This window comes from Haplochromis burtoni, unplaced genomic scaffold, assembly GCF_018398535.1.
Source record: "Haplochromis burtoni strain Fernald_Lab_line unplaced genomic scaffold, NCSU_Asbu1 Contig_306, whole genome shotgun sequence".
Lineage (NCBI taxonomy): Eukaryota > Metazoa > Chordata > Actinopteri > Cichliformes > Cichlidae > Haplochromis > Haplochromis burtoni.
In genome coordinates this window covers 504,634-526,750 of record NW_024582667.1, presented here as the reverse complement: position 1 = coordinate 526,750, position 22,117 = coordinate 504,634, and the positions used below count along the sequence as shown (strand labels likewise).

Here is a 22,117-nt window from a genome sequence, read left to right as displayed (position 1 = left end):
TCTCGAACTTTCTCTCCGCTCAACATGAGCTGTCCCATCTTACTCATCTCTATTCCTCTCCATCCCGGTCACCCCCAATGGAAACCTTGACTCTGCCGCCTCCACCTCTGCGTTCTGTCTTTTTTTAGAGCCACCGTCTCCACCAAACCACACATCTAGCAGGTCTCAGCAAGAGTGAAAAGCTCTTGCTGCCATCCTTCTGTCACAGATACCCCACCCCTACCACGACAGTACTCTCCACCCTGCCTGGACTCTCTTCTTCACTTCTCTTAAACGCATCACTGATCACAGTGCGAGTAATAAATCAATATATCAGGAGCTCCTTTTTTTGTTTTTTCTCTCTTTATCCTCCTTCAGCCGGCCTATAATTACCCGATCACGTGACAGCGTCTGTGCACTCTCACCAGCAGGTGGAGATGATGCATTCCTCGGACTTTTATGAATCGCTGCTTCGGGGTCGTGTAGAGGCGGAGTTTTTCTGCTGCCGTAGACGCGCAGGCGGCGGGCTGCAGGCAGAGGGCAGCAGGCAGGGTTTAGCTCATCCCTGACTGGATCACAGGACCAGCATCATCATCCTCCCTGGCAAGGGCAACCTCTCCATAAGACATCAACAAGAAGAAGACGAAAAAGCATCAAATTTTGAAGGGAAGCAGCAAGATGCTAGCCTGCACAGAGCTCATCACCATGTGTCTTCAGTCTGCCAAGCACGAACACTTGAGAAAGCGGCAGGAGCTTGACCACAAGCACAATCAAGGGATCTCATTATTTCAGGATGTAAGTACATAGTGTGTTTTTATAGTTGGAAGATATATTTTTTTAAAGAAACACATATGTCATTTCTTAATAATACATCTTTTTTTAAAACGTATTTTTCTCAGTAGTCTTGTGTGTGATTGCATTTGAACGTGTTCTGCTCGTGTCCACCTTCTGGGGGTCGTTTAACAAAAGCGCAGGATGAGTAATCCACTGTTCTTCATTCTTCTCTTTGGTTCATACTGAGTTAATGCCAGTCTACTATTCACGTGTGAGTTTGGCAGCAGCACTATTATGTAAGAAAGGTGAATGCATGCACATCATTGCGTCAATTACAAAACACAGATATCCCGGACGAAGCAATCTGACATATTTTCTTTGATGGGACTGACCTTTTACCTGCTAAGAAATGCAGTGCAGCCTTTTTATTTCAAATTTCTAACAAAATATTAAGGGTCATGCACTAGATCAAATATGTTATTACTGCATGATATGATTTTCCCCTCACTCTGAAAATAATAATAAAAATGCCTTTCACAAGTAAAAAGATCCTACAGTTTAATTCTTAACTCTGGAAATTACAATATCCTACTACATAAATGTGCCCAAACTAAGCTGCTCAAAGAAATGCTTTGTGTTTTGTGCCACAATGACTCCGTAGTTAGCCACAAATAAGAAGACAGCGAATTAGCAGCATAATTTCCCAGTGTTAGACTTTCTGACAGCAGGCTGCAAATTAAATTCACTTTCCTCAAGGCAGATCATTGGCCAGCAACGGGGAAATCAGACTGCAGCGAGTGCACAATTGGTTTAAACGCAGTTAGCGGCCATTCTCTCGAGCCAGCACTGCGTTACCTCCAAGTAGGCGTTTTCTTTAATGAACCCAGTATGAGAGATAATAACAGAGACATGGGACTCAGCAATTCTGAAATGAAAATCTAAGACAGTGGCAGAAGTAAAGCTTTCAGTGGGGAAAAGGCGGTTAAAGCCTGCATTAACACACACTTGCATTAACAAAAGTATTAGTGATTAGATTTGGCTCACTTGAAATTACACTTCATTCAGACTAAGCATTAAAATAACTGCTCAAATCAGTGCCCAGATGTGTTTCCAGGTGGCAGCCAAGTGGTGGGCATTGCTAATGTTGAGACTTATGAATGACATGTATTCTAGTTGTAGGAAATAAGAGTTGGATCTCATTTTAAAGCATCTTTTCTCTGTTTACTGTCGTGATCTCTATACATCCCTGCTCCAAATAGCATGTCATTGACCTGCAGTGAGTCCCCTCTTTTTATTTACTGTCTTCCACACAAATAATTAATGCTGTTACACACACGTAGTAAGAGATCCTGTAAGCTTTTTCTTATTTTCTGCCATGTTAATATACTTGATTACTACTCCAGGCATGTATGTTCATAATTAACATGGACAAACATTTGAATCATGAGGTCATGAGGTGCAGCATCAAGATCCACTATAAGAGAAATACGGATTATTTTGAAGGTTTAGTAATGCATGGCTAAAAGAAAATGTCAGAAATTAGCGTAATATGTTACTTTTAAATCTATGTTTTTCATTTTCTGCACAGTCACTTCACAGCTCCGTTTGGCTTCAGGGACCTTTTTGTGTTTTTTACCATTTGTCTATTTAATTAGATACACTGAAGGACTCGGTTTAACAGACTCAGACTTCAATCTTTCACATTCCCAAGTTTTCTCTTTTTTAGTCTTTTTGATATAATAACTATTTTCAGTGCCGTCCGTGTAATGGATGGCATAGAGATAAGAAGATGTAGCTCTCTGTAGTTTATTAAGGACTCACTGTGACTTACCAGCTTACCGCAGTGACTGATTTTTTTTTAACTGAGTAGCATCCATGCTGCTACTTTTAGAATGTCTTCATTGGCTCTGTGGGATAACAACACCACCATCGACTCCACCAGCCTCCCACAGAAGGGCCGTAAATCTTAGCTCTTGTACTTCATCAGACCTGTATTCAAGTCCTTATGCCATCTTAGCTTTATCACAAGTAACCCTTTAGCCAGTCAGCTAATGACATGTCATCATTAGTGAACATCAGGTCTGTATTATGCTTTGTCCCTGTTACATTAATGTTTTGATGTAAGGCACTACAGTGTACCTATTGATGAAAACACAATGTAACAGCATGATTTTGTTGGTATTACACTCAACAATAATAAATGCAAATGCATGATTTGTAGTCGGGTTCAAGCATTGCCCTTATGTGGTCACTGGATTGAATCGTGAGTACAGTTTTTGTTGTGTACATGCTGTGCAAAAGTCTTGAGACATCCCTCATTTTTAAATATTTTTCTGCCAATGAGCCAGACCTTCTTGTAACTTTTTAAACGTGGTGTTGAGCAAAATTTCTCCTGGTTTTTCAGTCCAGTCCTTGTACCCAACATTTTTCAGAGGAATTTAGTTTGTTTGTTTTTTAAGTCACCCAGCACTGACCTGTGACTCATTTAAGCATATAAAAGGCACCCTGCTCAAGGCATGAACCAGTCCTGTGTCTACACATAACAGACAGCTTAGCATAGGACATATTTTTAATTCCATCTATAAGCATTTTGTTCCATTTTCTTTAGTTTTGATCTAAAGAAAATGCTTCAGATGCAGTCTGGAAGTTGGCAAAAACCATCAATCTGATTGGCAACATTTTTAGTACAAAGTATGCATGTATTGTATTAGACTCATTAGAAAAGCCAAATCTGATTTATTTTTACACAAATATCTCTGGAAAGCCTTTAAAACGTCTGCCTCCGTCCCTTCTTTTAAAAAAACTGTTTTGAAAATCGGTACATAACTAGGAAGTCAGATATTTGCAAGGCTTTTTTATCACCCCTACAGTTCTACTGGACTTTTTTTGTGTAACAAAGAAAAAGCATCTCTGAGTCTATATATCCTCCACTAAATATTCAGAGCTGCAAAAACAATATTGTTTCTGCCACTTCAGAAAACTCAATTCAGTCCAGTTCTCTGTTTATATTGCAGCCATTCACAACAACAGTGCCCTCAAGACACCTTATATTGTAAGGTCAAGATCCTAGAATATTAGAAAGAAACCCCAACAACCACACTTCCCCCATACGAGCAAGCGTTTGGTGACAGTGGGAAGGAAAAACTCCCTTTTAGCAGGAAGAAACCTCTGGTACAAGCATGCTCAGGGAGTAGCTGCCATACCCGATTGGGGTGAGGAGAAAAGGAGGGAGCATAGGGAGACAGAATTTTATACAATATTTTATACAATTTTATGCAATTTCATATAGATGACATAATTTATTATGTAGCTGGGTCCTCTCATGATCTGGCCATTGCAAATCTACAGCCTGCTTTTGCTCAAATTCAGAAATCTCTTATCACACATAAACATGATTTTAAGTCTGATTCAAAATAAATGCAAGATATTGCCGTAAACTATCCAGCACACACCATGTCCAAACCCTTCATGGTCATACAATTGAAACTGTTGATTGTTAGAAACACTTAGGACTCTGGCTGGCTAGCTTGATGTCGATTGCAAACTGCAGCTGGTTTGGCCTTTGTTTACCTTCTGCTACAGTGCCTGGAGGAAGCTTATAGGGGAGAGCTGCCATTTTTTAAATATCCACCCTTTTCCCCTGTTTTTCCTCGGGTGATAGGAAATTGAAGTGTAGTCTTTTTGTTTGGCTAAGTTTCGCTTTAAGTTAGAGCTGTTTTGTTTGTTGTGTTGGCCTTGGGTCTCCCTGAAGCTAAGTACTGTATGCTTGATGCTTCCCTCTGTTAACCTCTCAGCAGTAAAACGTTTCAAACTGACCTCTTTCCACTTTTACGTTACCTCTCCTCACCCCCAGGACCTTTTTCGGGGATGTACCAAAGATTGCCTGCTGACTGATTATCTGCTCTGTGACTGAATTTTAAAAACAGCTCTTTCAAAGCCTGGAGATCTATTCCTGAAGGCTACGAGAAAGCTTTTCTAAGAGAGTTTAGGGTATATTGATTATTATTAATGGTGGTCATACCAAATATTGATTTTCAAGCTATTAGAACTCTGCACTCTGTGTTTTCCTTGTATGTTGTATTTCCATGTGTGGTTGCACATATTTCAATGCTAAAAAAAAGAAGTGACGCTTGGGACTTTTGCACAGTACAGTGTGTCTTCAATGGAGGAGAGATTCTGTTTAAATGCTCGATGTCAGCAGAGTGTATTGAAGCCTTCACACTCCGATGTGCTTGAAAAGTGACAGCTGAATGCGGCTTCACCACTCCAGTGTAATGACGCGGTTAATCCGTCAGACACTGGACTCTATTGATCCACACACGGTAACTGATTAGCAAAAAAAGATTTGGTGTTATTGATGATAAGGCTTTAGATAAGAAGGATTACTATTCATGGTATAAATAGTGACTATAAAGGAGTGTTGCTTCTGCAGTCTTTTCACAAAACTGTAAGCATGACAGCCCCTGCGGAGGAAAAAAAGCATGAAAGGTTTCACTCTGAAACTCCTCTGGGCGCCACACAAATGTCAGTATTGCATTTCCTGAGATATTTCGTGTCTCTTTTGTTATTGAAATGAGGAAATTACATCTCCCCTTAAACATTTTGCTGCTCATACAGAAAGAGAAGAATGGGCTAAGTTTCATCTCACACAAATAAATTGCCTCATACATCTTTAACTTCTCACTGGATGGCTTCAAAATACAAAAATCCTTGTGTCGGTTAATGTCAGCCTAGTGCTACACATCTCAATTGCCCGTGTTAAAATATTGTGCTTGCGGACCTTAACACCTAATCACAACTTTTCTCTTTTCTTGCAGATTTTACGCCGTGCAGACAAAAACGGTGAGTAAGCAAAATGCAAATCTAATTGGATTGAACGGTTAATTAAAAGTCAATTAAAATTTTGTTGAAGGATGTAGCTTTGGTGGCTTCGTTCAGACAGTGGCCTTGGTGGAACTTATTCTTCCATTTAATCATTTAATTGTATCGCCATCCTTGTGAGATGCAGAGGATTTGAATAACTGGGGTCAGGTCCAGCTGCATTTTTATTTATTTTTTGGTTTTGTGATGGGATTGGATTTGACAGGATGAACTCCTACAGTTCACCCTAAAGGCATTGTTCATATCAGTGCATTGCCAGCACCACTGCTCATCTCAGTGATAGTCATGGATATAAATAACACATATAGTGAGGTAATGCATATGCAAATGATCTAACTATAGAAAAACTGTTGCCTTGGCTGGCTCTGCTCTCCTTTGTAGAAAACACATTTTAACTTCGAGTGGTGCAAACTCACCTGAGAATTGCAATAAATGTAAATTCAATGTTTTCTCTGCGTAAACGTGTCCCTGTTTCGCTTGATTAAAGCGATGCAGTTTCACCTCTTTACTTCAAAGGGAATTTGCTACATCAATGTCTCCTAGGAGAACGCAGAGAATTTAGTGTTGCTTGAAAAACACCGCTGACAAACAGGGAAATGTTTCTGTTCTCAATTTTGTATTCATGCGCTGCATCTTCAGTTAATGGAATGTAAAATGCAAAAGTGTTGAGTTATTAATGCGTGTAGAGTATCTACGGACTCTGATCGCTTCCCTCCGGAGGACGTTGAACGTGTTGCGTAAGAGCAGGATTAATGATGCAACGTGCCGCCATGAGCAGAGGTTTTCCGGGGTGCCCCACAGCTCGTGTGAAGATACTGAGATGTGAAAACAGCCCTTCAGTTTGTGAATTATAAATTGGCACATAAAAGATGAATTTTTTTCTTTGGGTCTGTTATGAAAATAGAAATAAAGGGCGGGTGGATTTTTCTTCTTTGAGGCTGAGTGTTAGGTGATAATAAGTGAAGAGCATAGCAGCTGGAAGGCAGCAAAGGTGGGAGCGTACAGTAAGGTCCATAATTTGTTGGACAGAGACCTAATTTTTGTAGTTCTTCTGTTCACTACCAGAGTGAATTACAAATAAAATATTCAATATGTGAAGTGCAGACTTTAAGCTTCTATTCAAGGGGTTGAACAAGAAATATGCATCAATTATTTGGGAACTGCAGCCAATTTAATGCACAATCCCCCATGTCCAGAGGCTCATGGAGGAGTTTCATGACATAATGTCGTAAGTGTCTTTTCACTGTAACTAAGCCCCCCCCCCAATACAACCCTATTAGGTAAAAATTTTAGAAGCAGCCAAATCTGTAATCTGGTAAATTTATTCAAGGAACCAATTAACTGACCAGTTCAGACTGAAAGACCACAGAAGACAAGTAAAGTGCATGATGACAGAATTATTTCCTTGGATACTAAAAACAACTTTACCCCCTGTTGATTGGTTGCCCCCCAAAAAACAAAAACATCTACGTCAAGAACTTAGACTTAAACTTCTAGAAAAGCCTGGAAAAAAAATCTTTAGACAGAAGAAACCAAGGTTAACTCGTACCAGAATGATAAAGAAAGAGCTCATGAAGCATACCACACCATCTGTCAAATACGGTGTAGGCAATGTGTGGTGTGAATGACTGCCAGTGGATCACTGGCGTTAAGTGACGATGTAGCTGCTGATAGAAGTAGCAGGATGAACTGTGAAGTGTACAGGGCTATACTCTCCTCAGATTCATTCATTCAAATGTTGTAAAACTGATCATTCAGCTCTTCACAGTCCAAAAGGATAACAACCCAAAAGCATACTGCAAAAGCAACCCAAGAGTTTCTCAAGAAAAAGAAATGGGATATACTTCAAAGGCAGAGTCAGTTCAGTTCAGTTATCAAATACAAAATGAATACAGAGAGACCCAAACACAAGCAGCAACTACAGGCTGCTGCAGTAAAGACCTAGCAGAGTATGTCAAGGGAAGAAACACAGCATTTGATGATGTCCATGGTATGTGATGACAGTCAGGCAGTCATTCTCTGCGAGGCTTTTTCATCCTAGTTATAAAATCAGCCCTTAAATTCAAAATTAGCATGTTCAATTAGTTTAGACCCTCCAAAAATAGGGGACTGTGAATAAAAATAACTGCAATTCTTAAAAGTAAATGCAAAACCCCGTTAAACACCTTGAATTAAAGCTGAATGTCTGCACTTAAATATATGAATTAAAATTCACTGTGCTAGTGCAACTACAAAAATTCTGCCTTTTTTTCTTCAGAAAATGATGTTAATGAGCATAAAAATGTACAGTGCTGTGACAGCATTTTGTGACGGTTCAGGTCTGCTCCTCGTGGTTTGTGTTTTCAGCCTGACACGCCCCAGCGCTCACACTCTTTGTAGAAAGAACGAAAACTTTGCAGCATTCTTGTGTTCGTTATCTTCATTTTGCAGCTAAACTCTGCTTGGCTCTTATTTCCTCAAACTCACTGAGCTGTGCACTGAAGAGGAAAGTGCCGCCTTCCAATCAGTGCTGAGTAGGCTGCCATGATATACTTCTTGTACTGTGGATTTTAATGAGGGCTGTCTGCCAGCCCACTACACTCCTCTTTGCTATTGTAATCAGGAATTACATTTTTAATAGACCAAAAATGCAACTGCACAAATATGAAGTAGATGCTAAATGCTTTTAATCTACAGGCTGTTTGCTGAGATTCACTTTGCTGAGATTCACTTTTATCACCAGGAAAAAAACAATAACAGCCATGAAAAGCACAAATCAGCAATTAGGTCTGGAGATGAAAAAACAAATCAACTCATGGAGATGTGCTCTATATGATGAGGTGTATTCTCAACCCAGGGATTTTTCTCTACGCTTCTTTTCATTCATTTTTCCTTTTGTTGTTGATTTGTTCTTTTTGTATTTCAAAACCAAGTTTCAAATGCATTTAGTAGATTAAAAAAAATATGAAAAAGGCTGATATCTGAGGGTGTTTTGTAAGTTTTTGGCTGCACATACATGATCTTTTGCAGCTGTCTAATTGTTAAGGCATTTGGTGCTGGAGCAGAGAGACAGGTGCCAACAGCAGCAGAATTGCAGGGATGTGCAAAAGTGATGCCGCGCTCGCTGTATCGCTACATCACCTTTGTCATCTTGTTCAGTTTGTGAGGTGCAAATGTGGTCAAAAATCACTATCAACAAATTCAATAAACTAGTAGGTCTGCAATTAACCATCAGTTAGTCTATTTAGTAATAAATGACCAATAATTCATAGTCTAAAGATATCATAAACCCGCTGTTGTTGGCATTGTTTGGCATTCATGGTTGGAAATGAACTTTGGGTAATATTGCTGCGCATTCATTTTTCCGCTCCTCTGCTGATTGGTAATCGATTTCATACACTTGCTCTTTGAGGCAACACATACAGGATGTTTTTATCTCCGGCCTGTTCTCACCTCTGCTTTTCAACTGAATCGCACCGATGGGCTTTATGAATTTTTAGCAGTGCTGCAGTCTTAGCCCTTTTAGGTTCAGAATTTCCTCAAGGGAAGTGTTGCTGGAAAGAAATGCTCTTCAGTACGGGGGCGATCGTGTCGTTTAGGTTGCAGTTAGAGCTGCAATTTTAGTCAGTGTGAAGTGAAACAATTAAAGCCAGCGAGCTGCTTTGCTTCTGTCATGAGATTTTGCAACTGTCTTAGTAGCTCTTTAAATTTCCCTGTGGAGGTGTTTATTGACATTAGTTTGTCGAAAAGCCCTGGAATAAACTGACGCAAAACAGGAATAGTTTTTAAAAAAATCTCTGTCTGAGAGGTGACATTAGCCAGCTTTAACTAACAGTGGAATTAAGACACATTACAACAAAGTCACGTTCATGATGAGATAGATCCACCCTAAACGGTGTGAAAAAGTGTTGCACGAGCTTCATAATAAAATAACTCACAGTATTCTCTTGAGAGGAAATTTGGCCACTCTCATAGTGTGCAGCCTCAGAGAAAGACGTTTGTGTTGTGCATTAGTGCAATGCACCGCTGTGCATTTTGTGCACGCTCCTGGGTGTTATGGAGGAAAATATGCAGACTGCTGTCATAGCCTGCTATGTTTTTATGTTGAATTTACAGCATGTATTTATAGTTTGAGAAATACATGCATGTACATTTAGAATATCTGTAATTATAAAGTCTATTTTGTAGTCGTTTTTTAAATTATCAAACACCTGAAGGTGTCACTGATATGATCAACTAATATTATTCCAGATGCACCAATCCAGTACTTTCTCCCATCCTTTCCTTTGATTATTATCCTTTTTGGGGGGACAACTAAAAGCGCTATCAGTTATATTTACTTAGTATCTTTAGATCTCATTTTTGCCCATTAAATAGTGAAACTGAGCGCAGGTCAGGAGTCCTGTAGATGAAGTACATGAATATACTCTATTCGTTTGCTAGATAAACACTGCAGATAGCCAGGAGATCAGCCGTTATACCACTGCCGCTTTGATCTTTAAAGCTGCACTTGCATAATGCGCCATCTGAACTGCACTGCACTCGGCCGCCTTAATGTGGTGTGAATCTCAAACCCAAAGCAACTCCGATGGAGAAGGCTGGAGAGTGAGTCAGAGGTGCAACAGATTGTGTTTACTCCCACATCTTGTGGAGATTTTTATTTTTTAAACAGGGAAAGTTTGAGAAATTCACTGCGATTCTTTCTCCTTTAATAGCTTCATCTTCCAGCTGGCGTTTATTTAGCCACACTGCAACAAATGTTCAGTGATGATACATTTTGCTGGGAGGACTTTCCCGCAAGTGGATCGTGTCCAGAATTATCCACAGCGCGAGCTGATGCGAAGTCAAAATATGACATGATTTACTTCTGGCTCAGGGCTGTGAGCGAGGGCTGGCGTGTGGGTCTCTGAAGGTTTCAGCGCCTACAGAAAGAAGTTGGTGGTGGCGTGTTTGTGAGCTCTGCGTTTACCTCTTGTTACTGGTTAGGTCTGGACCCTGCAAGCTGTGCGGCACAAGGCATCAGATGCTGAACATGTTGGTATCAGACTGGTTACAAACTGTGCTCATGTGATGATTGTCCAGAAACTGGAGTGATAGAAATGAACTGTTGCAGAACTTGAAACAGCGGGTACATTGGCTTGCCAATTTTCTTCTCTCGTTTCAGTGAAGAAATCAGACGGTGTTAATAGTCAACTTTTGAACAGAAAATCTGGTGCTCAGTTAGATTATTATTACTCTGCAAAGTTGGAAATCCAGCTCTTATCAGTATTAAAAGAATGATGATTTATTGTAACAATGGTTGAGGGGAAGTTTTACCATCTTTTTAGGGTTACATTACAGTAAACCAAGACAGAATTTAGGACTAGGGCGGTTCATCAGAAGTATTTTTTTTGCAGTAACACCTCTGTGTTCATCAGTAATGTGTTTGCATCACAGAGACAAAGTGTCTTTGTTCCTTTACACTCGATTATGGGCAAACTCTTCATTCAGATGCTGAAACACTGAGGCTTCAGCTAGGTGTAACTTTCACAAGCATCTCTCCTTTCAGATGATGGGAAGCTGAACTTGGAGGAGTTCCAGTCATATTTCACCGATGGCATCCTCACTGATGAGCAGATGCAGGAGCTGTATTACTCCATCGATAGGCAGCAGACAGAGTAAGCTGATCTTCCTTTTGGATGTCCTCCAATTCTGCTGCCATCTGTAGCCCCTCCTGCTTTCCTGCTGTCTGGCAGTGAAATGTCAATACTGCGCTTCAAATAATATGATGCTAATATTTCATAAAGCCTTAATTCTTGCGTGAAAGCCAGAGGGCTTGCAGCAGCCTGCTTGATTAGCTCATTAGCAAAGATATGTCTGTAAGATATATAAACATTCACCTGTAAAATGCCTGTTGGTATAAAAACACCCAAGAAACCTTTTTTTGTGTCTGAGAGAACAATAGTGATGGAAGCTCCAACCAGTCACAGTGAAGACATTTCAAGTGGTTTAATCTATGCTACTCAACCTCATTGCTATACTGTTAGCAAGAGGGTTGCACAGCATCGCAATGAAACGCTAAAATATCAAATTTATAACAAATTATAACAAAACAAAATGTTTTATAAGGTTACACAATCAGATAACCATTCATGAAAGGTGATTGAAGGAGATAACAGCTTTTTCTGTTTTCAGCATAGTTACAAATCTATGGACAGCTATATATAAATATGAGGAGTATTTTGCTTTATTCCTGGTGTTTTTATAACATTTACTAACAGTGGGCAGTTAATCTATTTTTGTTCAGTATTAATTATCTTAGATTGTCAGAATCTACAGGTATGTTTATCGTGTCTGTGGTTAAGAGATGATTAAGAGGAGAAGTGATTTTGCGCAAACTGTAAGAGTCACATACCGAGGGCTTTTAAACTAAGCGTCTTAAGTGAGGTGTCACCATGTTTACACCTTGTGCCAAAGGCAAGGCAAGGCAAGGCAAATTTATTTGTATAGCACAATTCAACAACAAGGTGATTCAAAGTGCTTTACAGAGACATTAGAAACAAAAACAAATAAAAAGTATGATTTAAGCTCCAACTGCTCACCAAGATGGTAACCAGAACCATTCAACAAAAACAGTTGGTCCTTCAAAAAGCTTCCTGTAGAGTATGTGTCTGTTTCAGTAGAAGAAACAACAGAAACAAGATAGTTACCTTAAGTCAGTCAGTGGGGATCATCCCCTTTGCAATATAGGCCAAGCCTCGTAACTGCTTATCCAGCTAGAGTTTTGGAGGTTGTATCCCTGCTCCACCCGGCATTGGGCAAGAAGTGGCTAACTCCATGTATAGAATGTATAAGATGCCAGCGCATCAAAGGACTTGCACACGATTAGACCAACTACTATTTGAATTAACATCAGCTCCTACCATACTTTACAATGTAGGAAGAAGTCAGATACCTGGAGTGAACTCGGGCGAATGGGAAAAACATGCAAACTCCATTAAAAAAGAGTCTTTGTGGTCTTTGACAGGAAGAGTTGAGGCCTTAGTGTGATAGACAAGTTTCATTAACATGGTTCTTTTGTTTCTTTGTGACTCCCTCACAGCAACCTGGACATAGACAAACTCTCCGGTAACTATCTTTTATTTATTTAATTTTACCGACTTTACTTTAAAATTCATGTGTGTTTATCATGAACGGGGGAAGTTTCTATGCTTTTAGCTGTTGATGTTGGTCTGATAGTGACAATAACTCAAAGATGTGTGTGCATCAGTGTTGCTGACTGATTTGTTGCCAGATACTGATCCTCTTGTGAAAAGCACTACTTGTGTTGTGCTAGTCCAACACGAACCAGATTATAATAAGTAACAGGTCTTCTCCCATTCCAGAGTACTTCACTCCACACCTGGGAGAATACGTCAATGTCCTGTCTGCTCTGGAAAAGCTGAATGTGGCCATTCTGAAGGCCATGGATAAAACTAAAGAGGTTGGTTATGCTTCCTTTCACCCCTGTGCTGTGTGGATTTTTGCATGCCAAGAAATATAAACAGCACAATATCTTTCCAGTAATCCATAAGCATCCTCGATCCTTTGATGTGTTAAAACTTTCCTGTTACTGTCTCAGCTGTCAGTTTAAAACGCTGCCACGGTCTTTGCGATCAGTGTGCTGTTGCAGTGAATATTTCCCATCGTGAGTGACTCTGACAGTACATTTTCAAACATGAGCTCAAAGACCTTTAAAAGATGCTTTCTCTTACAAGGCTTGATAAACATGGCAGCTGTTGCTGTTGTAAATCGCCTGGGTAACTAACCAGCAAGGTGGGAGTAAAGCAGTTTTCATGCAACCTCAACATTTTGACCTCATTTGCAGATGGTCAAATTAGAGTTGGTGGACTTATTAAAGATGGCCACACAGATGAATATATAAATATTAATGATGTAAAGAACTGAATCCATGATACTTGTTTCCTGTTACAACACATCACAAAGGTGCTCTGTTGGGTTGAGAGCTGGTGACTGTCAAGCTTTAAGTTAATTCAGCTGTTTCTGAAATAGCCTGTCTGGCACCAATAATTATGCTATAATCAAAGTCACTTTACTCGCCTTTTTCTCCATTTTGATGCTCGCTTTGCATCAGAATGCATGCCTAAATGCAGCGAGTTGTGTGCATGTGATTGGCTGGTTAAATATTTGCAATAATGAACAGTTGAACGGCGTATCTAATAAAGTGGCCGGTGCCGTACATATATGACTATGGCTGAAATGTCTAACTAGTATAAAACAGAAAGTAAAGCTGAGGTTGATGGGAATATTAATGTGTGCACTTATTTGTGCAGACAGCTGGAGGCACACAGAGAAAATCTATCAAGCAAATACCAGCAGGAGGTAAAGGAAGTGAAGGACCAGCTCAGGCATAGGGACGGTAAAATACAGGAACTGGTGCATGAGAAGGAGCGTTTCTCTGCCAGGCTCACTGAAAGGCTTTGATGGCAAAATGCAGCTCTCAGGAGGAGAACCTCTGAAAAGAGATAGCAGAGAGAGAAAATGTGGTGCAGAAGAATGAAGCTAAGACTAAATACAGCCTAAATAAATAAAAAAGAAGAAGGTGGAAGGAGACAGTCTACAAAAAAATGAAGCGACAAAATAAAAATCTGAAATAGGAAAATCGACAAGTGAGGAATGGAAGGAAAGATCTGCAATGAGAATATGATGGACCATCAAGATAATGAATGTCAGGAAAAGATGCTGAAGCAAGTGCAGAAATACTGGAGGCGGAGAAGACACATATGGAGGAGGCAAAGAAAGAAATGGCAGAGCCAAATCACATATGCTACTGTGACCTGGATTTTACAAATTGAAGGCAGTACTAAGTTTAAATAAAAAAACAACAACATCCTTGACACATGATTGGCTCAGATGTCTTAAAATGACAGTTTTAAAATGGCTAAAATAATCAATTTAATTATGAAAACATGAAATGAGTTGTAAACTAATTAACAGAGCACACAGGCAAAGCTACTGTGAAACAGTTAAATATGAATTATAATGCTTGCTGTGTCTTCATCCACCTGTCTAGGTTTTTTACAAACACATCAGTGAGCTGCAGCATTAAAATGCACATTATTTCTTCATTGTTTTTGTTTTGAACACCATTATTTCATATCTAGCAACCAGTACGGCATTATATTGGCTCGTTCACATCCTTCTACCCCAAAGTAGAATGTTGCCTTCAGATAAAGAGAAACAGTATCTCACAGAAACAGTATCCTTGGACTGTGAAACATGCTAATTAGAGCGTTATAAAATCGTATTTTGAGACCTGCTCGAGCAGAACAGCACGCTTAATATTGCAAGAGATGTAGTAGGGATTTAATTGTCCTGCCCTGACAAGTAGGGCTGTAATCCTGTTGTGTTAGGCGGGCACACTGGAGAACAGCATCAGAGAACTTCCACTAAGACTTAATCGATAGCTTAGCTCAGTCTGTGCTGATCTCGAGTAGCCCTTTATGTTAAGCCGACTGGTGAATATTTATTTTGTATTTGGCAAACGATGAGAATCAGGTGGAGTATAAATGGATGTGGACTCAGACTTATAATGAGGCTGCTTTCTGCGGTTACAGGAGGTTATTTTCACTGGAGCTTCTGCAGTGACTGATGACTGTGCTTGGGCAGTAGTGGAGTGTAGATGACAGTAACTAAGGCTGACAAACCCCGCAGCTGTCCAACTGACGTGACGTCGCGCAAATGCACCACAACCACATGACTGCATTTCTTTCTTTGCTCTTCCTCTTTCAGTATCCAGGTTTATTATTCATTCGGGAGGATATTCGGCTTTCTCTCTCTCTACATCTCTCATCTTCAGCACAGCCTTGCTTTCTGGCTTTTCATCTCTCTTCTCTGCATCACACGTGCTTATAGCTCATGCATTTTTCATATTTCAAGTTGGTCAAAAAGCTTTCTTTTCCCTGAAAAGGCGAGGTGTTTTTCAGCCCTCCCTACGACGAGGGTTACTTAATAAATTGCTACACCAAACACATTACTAATTGTACAGCTATTTTTTATCATTTTTACCATCTCCTGGGGTGAAAAGAACACATCCACTGTGGCGTTGCAGCTCATCTGTCTGCTCATCAAAAAGAAAAAAACAGAAAAAAAAGACAGAGGTTACTTGTGCAGCACAGCTCGTCTTCTGCCGATAAATCACGCGTACAGAAACACGGATTTGAACAAGACTGGCCAACATTTATCACGTCTCGCTGTCACTTCTCCTGAACTCAATTTGGAAACGGCACAGTGCGATGGTCAGTGTGTTGAGGGTCATTGTGTTCAAAAAGTGAGCTTGAAAAGATTTATAGATTTCTAAAATGCAGCAGACACTGCCCTGAAGCTCACAGTGCTCAGAGAGATGTCTGAAAATCAGCCCCAGGCTACATTATTGGTGAGATAGCTGCAAAGCAACACATCCCACTATATGTTGTTGTTGGCTAAATGATGTTTTCATATTACTCAGCACGGATCTGGTTTGTCATAGAAACACAGCTCTCACACTAAACTGGCTCAGTGGTGGGTGAGAGCTTATTAATCATTTAAAAACATAGTTGCAAAAAAAATCCCCAAACGCTGCTTTTGGCTGCTTCTTTTTCACAAGCGATCGTCACAGCGTGTAGCTCCATATATTTGCAGATTTCTACACTGGATACACTTCCTGACACAAATCTTTTAGGGGTTTGCAAACTGGGGAGCTTTTGCTTGTTCAGCGAATGTGTAACCACTAAAATTTGGAGCCACCGACTGAGAGAGTTAGAGTGGACTAATTGATCGAGTAGTGCTGCGTGAAACTCGGCACAGATTAACGCAGATTCCTCTGGTTACTCAGACTCATGCCATCGCCATGGTTACTCACTGCAGGGACACTTGATGAGCTGCTTCGTTGGTCTATTATCGTTTGACAGGCTAATGTAAATCTCGTCTCTCACTGTGATTGGATAAGACTTTGAATATCATGTCTCTCTGTGATGGGTAGAAATATTTCATGTGTTTTCAAGCACAGACTCAAGTCTTTCTCAGACGAATAGTTTACCCGGCAACCTATTTTTATTAGGTTATAGCCTAACCTGATAATTATGGCCAGCCACTTTATAGGGTACCCCTTTTGCCACATTATTAAGTACACCTCTTCTGACTTTATTAGGTACACCTATGGCCTATTTTCTTACATTCACTGCTGCCACTTTTACTAAGTGCATGTGTGGCCACTTTATTAGGTAGCGCTGTGGCCTAATAAAATTGCCGGACAATTTTTGAGATGCTTTCTCCCTTCAGCTTTTCTGGCCAAACTGTGTACCTCTAACTTTTTTTAGCAGCAAGCCACAAACCACGCCCTGCAGAAAAACAGGCTCAGTGCTGTTTCTCTAGAAATTGCATTCTATAGTTAAAGAAGCAATTTTCAATGCTTACCAGTTCAGATAAAAACTGAATTGGCTGAACCAGCTATTACAACAGTGGAGCAGACCAAATAAAAAATTGTTGGACTACGGTAACAATTGTTTCACAAATGATACTTCTATCACAGCTGATTCCTTTTCTTCGTTTGTATTTGAAGGAGTATCAGGGCTCGTCAGTGCTGGGTCAGTTTGTGACACGCTTCCTGCTGAGGGAAACCACCACCCAGCTGCAGTCCCTTCAGTCATCGCTGGATTGTGCTATGGAGGCTGTTCACGACCAGGGCTGCACAGGACGGAGGATAGTGAAGAAGCCCGCTGACCTGCCCATCCAGAGGATGGCCAAAAGGCCTGGTCGACGCATCCAGAAGAACATGTGTCTCTCCCCAACAGACCCTTACTCTGGCATGCTCACCACAGGTACTTTTCAGGGAAATGGGAATAGGATGCGTGAGGTCATTCTCATAAAGTTTGATTAAAAAATTAAGATTGAATCATCTCCGTGGGCTGGGCTGATGTTATGTTTCTGGTATCAGGGGTCAGTGTGGAGCCAGACAACCACTGGGGCTCCCAGATCAACCAGCTGGAGCAGCTCATAGACAAGATGGAGTGTGAGGTTTGTGTAAAGGAAGTTTTTGTCACTTTCTTCCATTTTTCAAAAGATGTGCTTGATGTCTTGTGTCATGGGTGTATTTTTAGCATTTTATTTTTGACAGCAAAATCAACTCAGAGGGAAAGCAAATAAAATGTTCCACTAAATCTTGATTTATCGGTTTGCTTTGAACCTAAGAGAACAATAAACTGTATGAAGCTAAGCTGGGTAGAGAGAGTGTAAGATGCATTAAGGCTTTGTCTGCTTTTGGGAGGATCAAAGTTCACCACAGGCTTAGCTGTCACATATAGAAATGTTGAGCACACCATTCAAGGCCTTGTGTGTTTGCAAATCAAGAATTTTGCTTGAAGCATAAGATACTTGTTGACAGAGGAGTCAGTTTGTAGAAAGCGCAGACCCGAGCGACTCTGCACCCACAATGGAAAGCATGCATAATACATCAGCCTGAGAATACATATATACTGTGTTGGGCTCCAATCAGGGAGAACACTGATTAAATTCACAGCCAATGGTGCTTAAGTACAAAGGTTTGGAATTACTTATAGTTTGCAATAGGAAGCCATTATTTTGATTGGAGGTGTGAGAGTTCATTTAGAATTTAAATTGTCATGTGATAATATAGGTAGAACAGATGTCAGTGCTTCGGGGATGTTAAAATAGCCTGTTAACATGTTCATTTTCTTATCTTGGGTTTGCAGACAAGAATTTAGTACAAGTGAGGGCTGGAGGAGGGTTAATATGAACATGGTGATCTCTTCCTTGTGGAAGCCAATGGTTTGTGACAGGCTGTAACTGGAGGCTGAGCCATTTCTGCTGCTGGTTCTCGTTCTGCTCGTGGCTGACTGAAATATTTATGACCCCATTTTCAGAGTCCACATCTTGAACCTCTCAAAGAAGACACATTAGCAGGGACATATAAATCAGTGAGTCTAGTGTGTGCCAAATACAGATTTACTATATACACATAGATACTATATGTATATGCATGTAAAACACTGATGCCACTTTAATATTTCCGCTAGAACATACTTCTGATCCAGAGACAAATGTCTGTGAAGGAGAGAGACGTGGAGCAGTTTCAGCAAGCTCTCAAAATCTACACAGATGCCACTACCATCCAGCCAAACAACCTCCAGTATGTCCTTTTATCTGCCTCTGTGCCGTTTGCCTCAGGCTCTCTCTGTGATTTGATGCAGCTGCTTTAAATTGCTTCAATTTTCCCAGACATGGGATAACCCCACTGCCCTCTTTTTTCTCTCTCTCTCCCTCTGTCTCCTTTCATTTCTAGCGTGTCAGTCCAGAACTTGCCAGACAGATCATGCTTCATCATGTATGAATTTTGGCAGGACCGTCTCTCCTGGATGAGGTAGGAACTCGAGGATGTCTTTTGAGAATTTCAGTGCTCAAGTGAAATTCGATCAGCACACTGAGCTGCTCACAAACTCACTTTAAAGTGTTCCTGCCTTGTTGGGTGCAAATTGGCAGTCTCATCCTTTTCATCCCTTCTTCCTGTCAGCTACCTGCAGTCGTCCATCAGTAAGACCTTCCAGGGCTGCGTTATTGACTCGCTGGAAGAGCCAGAAATGGTCTCGACCATGCTTCTCCCAGGTACACAACAAAACAACAAATTGATTATTGCAGCTCATTGAAAGCTGCTCATTTAATAAACAGAAATCACAAATTATTTATGGCACAGTCACATTAGAGGAATTAAAAATTACTGCAACCATCTGCAATCAACTTGTGATTTCCGTCGCTTTATAGACAGGGACTAGCTCAACTGCTGTCTTCAAAACAACTTTGTTGTGTCAAGATAGTGGGAAAAAAAAGCAATGAGGTAGAGTCAGTCTGCAATTAAATTTGCAATTGAATGGGAACGACTTGACAGTTGCATGCAATTTGTGATAATACAGCGATTAACTGTGATAAATTGGCAGTTCTGTTTCAGTCTGTCGCTATCTACACAACCAGATGTCACATTAAAGAGAAATTAACATTAACTACTACTACAAGTCCCCTATTGCAAAGATGCATGTTGAAGATGAGTTGTTTTTATTGGTGCAGACTGACTCAGACTGATGGAAGCTTGTTGGAAATCTAGACAGCAATTATTTGCAAGCCGTTGCCAATCTGTCTGAGAGTGATTGCAGTCAGTCCAAGTTGGGCCGCAGTTGTTTGGAGACAGACGGCCTCCCTCAAGGTGACCTGATGCTGTCACCCTGTCACCCTGCAGTCTACGGTCCACTGCAAGTATTTGCAATCAGTTTCTAAATATGAAAAAAATGAAGTGCAATCACTGGGAAACCTCAGGTTTTTTCTCTAGTGTGACTGAGCCATTAATGAATCATTTTAAGAACTGATTCATGAACCAATTAAGCTTAGCAATTGATAATTATTCTTAATCGTCAATTATTCTTAGTTAAATTTTAAATCTAAAAAATAAGCACTGACTTATGTAAAAAATATTGATACTTAGGTCCACATAGTTAATGCAGGCTTTCTGTCCATCAGCTTAATTCTTCTTTTTGTAGGAAATTGTAGAGTTAAGGTAATTCATGTGTAATAATATTTGTCAACAATGTATCTCATTAAGTATTGAAGTATTTGAAAGAAGTCTGATAATGATCACCATCCAACATTGTAGTTCCTATTTTATTTATCCATGTTTTCCTTAAAAGAAATCTCACATAATCACTGTCTGTATCCTGCACAGGTTTAACAGAGGTGAAAGCAGAGTCAATGCTACCCTTAACCGAACTGAAACAGGACTACAAATTATTACCCTGCATGTGCTGGCAGCCAATTATTCGTTAACAAGTTGGCCACGTTGTTATTGTGTTTGCAGCTTGTTTCTGCTGCCCTCCGATGGCAATAAAACCAATCATTGGTGCTTTAATATGTAAATTACCCCATTACATATTAGATCATGAATTGTAAGCTTCTCTTTCTGTTGCCATCGCTTATGCGTTTAGCTCGTGCAGAAGCCATAAAACACTGACGTCTAATTATTGCTTCATTTGACAGCCTCTTGGTGGATTATGAACAACAACTGATGGAGCGGAGCTGCTGTTAACATACACCCTGAAAGCAGGAGAACAAGGCGATTGTTCAATCGCATCTTCTTCTTCTTTTTTTTGTTCGTTATTTGATATTAACTTTTTCCTAATGGCATGACCAGGATTGTTTCAGCGAAGCTATGCTGCAAGGTTCTAACAAAAAAGACGGCAGGTCAGTTAAATCAGTCCACAGTGAAACAAACCTAAACCTTGGGAAGAAAGAACTGAGGCGATGCAATGTTTTATTGTGTGATCAGGATCTGTGCTGATGGTCATTTCACAGTGCGGGCACATTTCCTGCTGCTGATTTAATAGACTAACAAATATTTAAAAAAAGAGAAAAAAGAATATATTTGCATGATGTCTTATTTCTCAGTGCTAGTTTTCTTTTTTTCCACTCAAAGCTTCATATTAGAGTAGCTATAATTGTCAACAATGACCAATAACTGATCCTACCCATCAATGCTCAACACCTGTCCCTCAGTACAGATGAAAACAGACATCGTGGTAGGATTAACCTCCCCTTTTGTTCTCTCTCTCTGGTATCGTGCTTTGCTGTCTCCCTCAAAGCTTTTGCTACCAAGCGCTCATTTTGCTTATGGTGTAGACAAGCCATTAAATAGTTAATTATCAGTCACAGTCTGCATCTAGAAATCTGATCATCTGTGTCACTCCTGCACTTTAGAAAAAAATGGACCTTATTGTGAAGAACTGATGCTTATAGTAGATTGTTTATTGAAAATATAGAAATAACAGGCGTCGAGCTGCACCGAGGAGCAGTACTCTAGATATAAAACATAAAAGCCATTATTTTACATTTGCAGTATGTAATCTGAAGAGTTTAATGGTACAGTACAAACAAATATAAGTTTATATTTTGAGTACAGAAATTAGGCAGAATCTGTTCTGTGTATTGAACCGTGTACAGTAATTATTGAAAGCTGTAGGTTGTAGGTAGTTGTTGTAAATCACTGGTAAATGTATATTCAGACATTCGGTACGTTACATTTTGATCATGTGAGGAACGAATGTGCTGGATCTTTCATTTAAAGTGTTTCTCATTTCCTTTGTGTAGATTGTACAGTTATGTGGATGCTATGTTTGTTTTCGGCATGAATTAAAGTTTGACATGTTGCTGACATGGAGAGAGGCGTCATTTGTTAACGGTCAATATGCTTGTTATTGCACACTCCATGTATCGAGCACTATATATTTTTATCTCAAGGTGTCCTTCCATTGTGTTATACAGCCTAAGAAGCAAATAAAAGCTTCTTCTTTGCTCTTAAAATGAAAAAAAAAAAGACTTTCAGCATTACATTTCATTAGAATTCATATGAGAAAGCCATCAAAGAAACAGGAAAAAAGAGGAAATTATTTACATTCTCCCCGCCTGAGTAAGACTGACAGACTGAAATATC

At 40.0% G+C, this 22,117-nt stretch overlaps 1 protein-coding gene across 1 annotated transcript; it reads left to right on the top strand.

Annotated features, from left to right (window-relative positions):
• The first annotated feature begins 468 nt into the window (after positions 1-468).
• LOC102299247 (N-terminal EF-hand calcium-binding protein 1) lies at positions 469-21,838 on the top strand. The gene is made up of 12 exons (XM_005946369.3): positions 469-774; positions 5,571-5,595; positions 11,162-11,270; positions 12,695-12,720; positions 12,978-13,075; positions 17,192-17,450; positions 17,567-17,646; positions 18,513-18,566; positions 18,666-18,778; positions 18,932-19,009; positions 19,160-19,251; positions 20,668-21,838. The coding sequence occupies exons 1-12, from the start codon at positions 658-660 to the stop codon at positions 20,694-20,696; spliced, it is 1,080 nt and encodes a 359-aa protein (XP_005946431.1). The 5' UTR covers positions 469-657; the 3' UTR covers positions 20,697-21,838.
• The last annotated feature ends 279 nt before the right edge of the window (positions 21,839-22,117 follow it).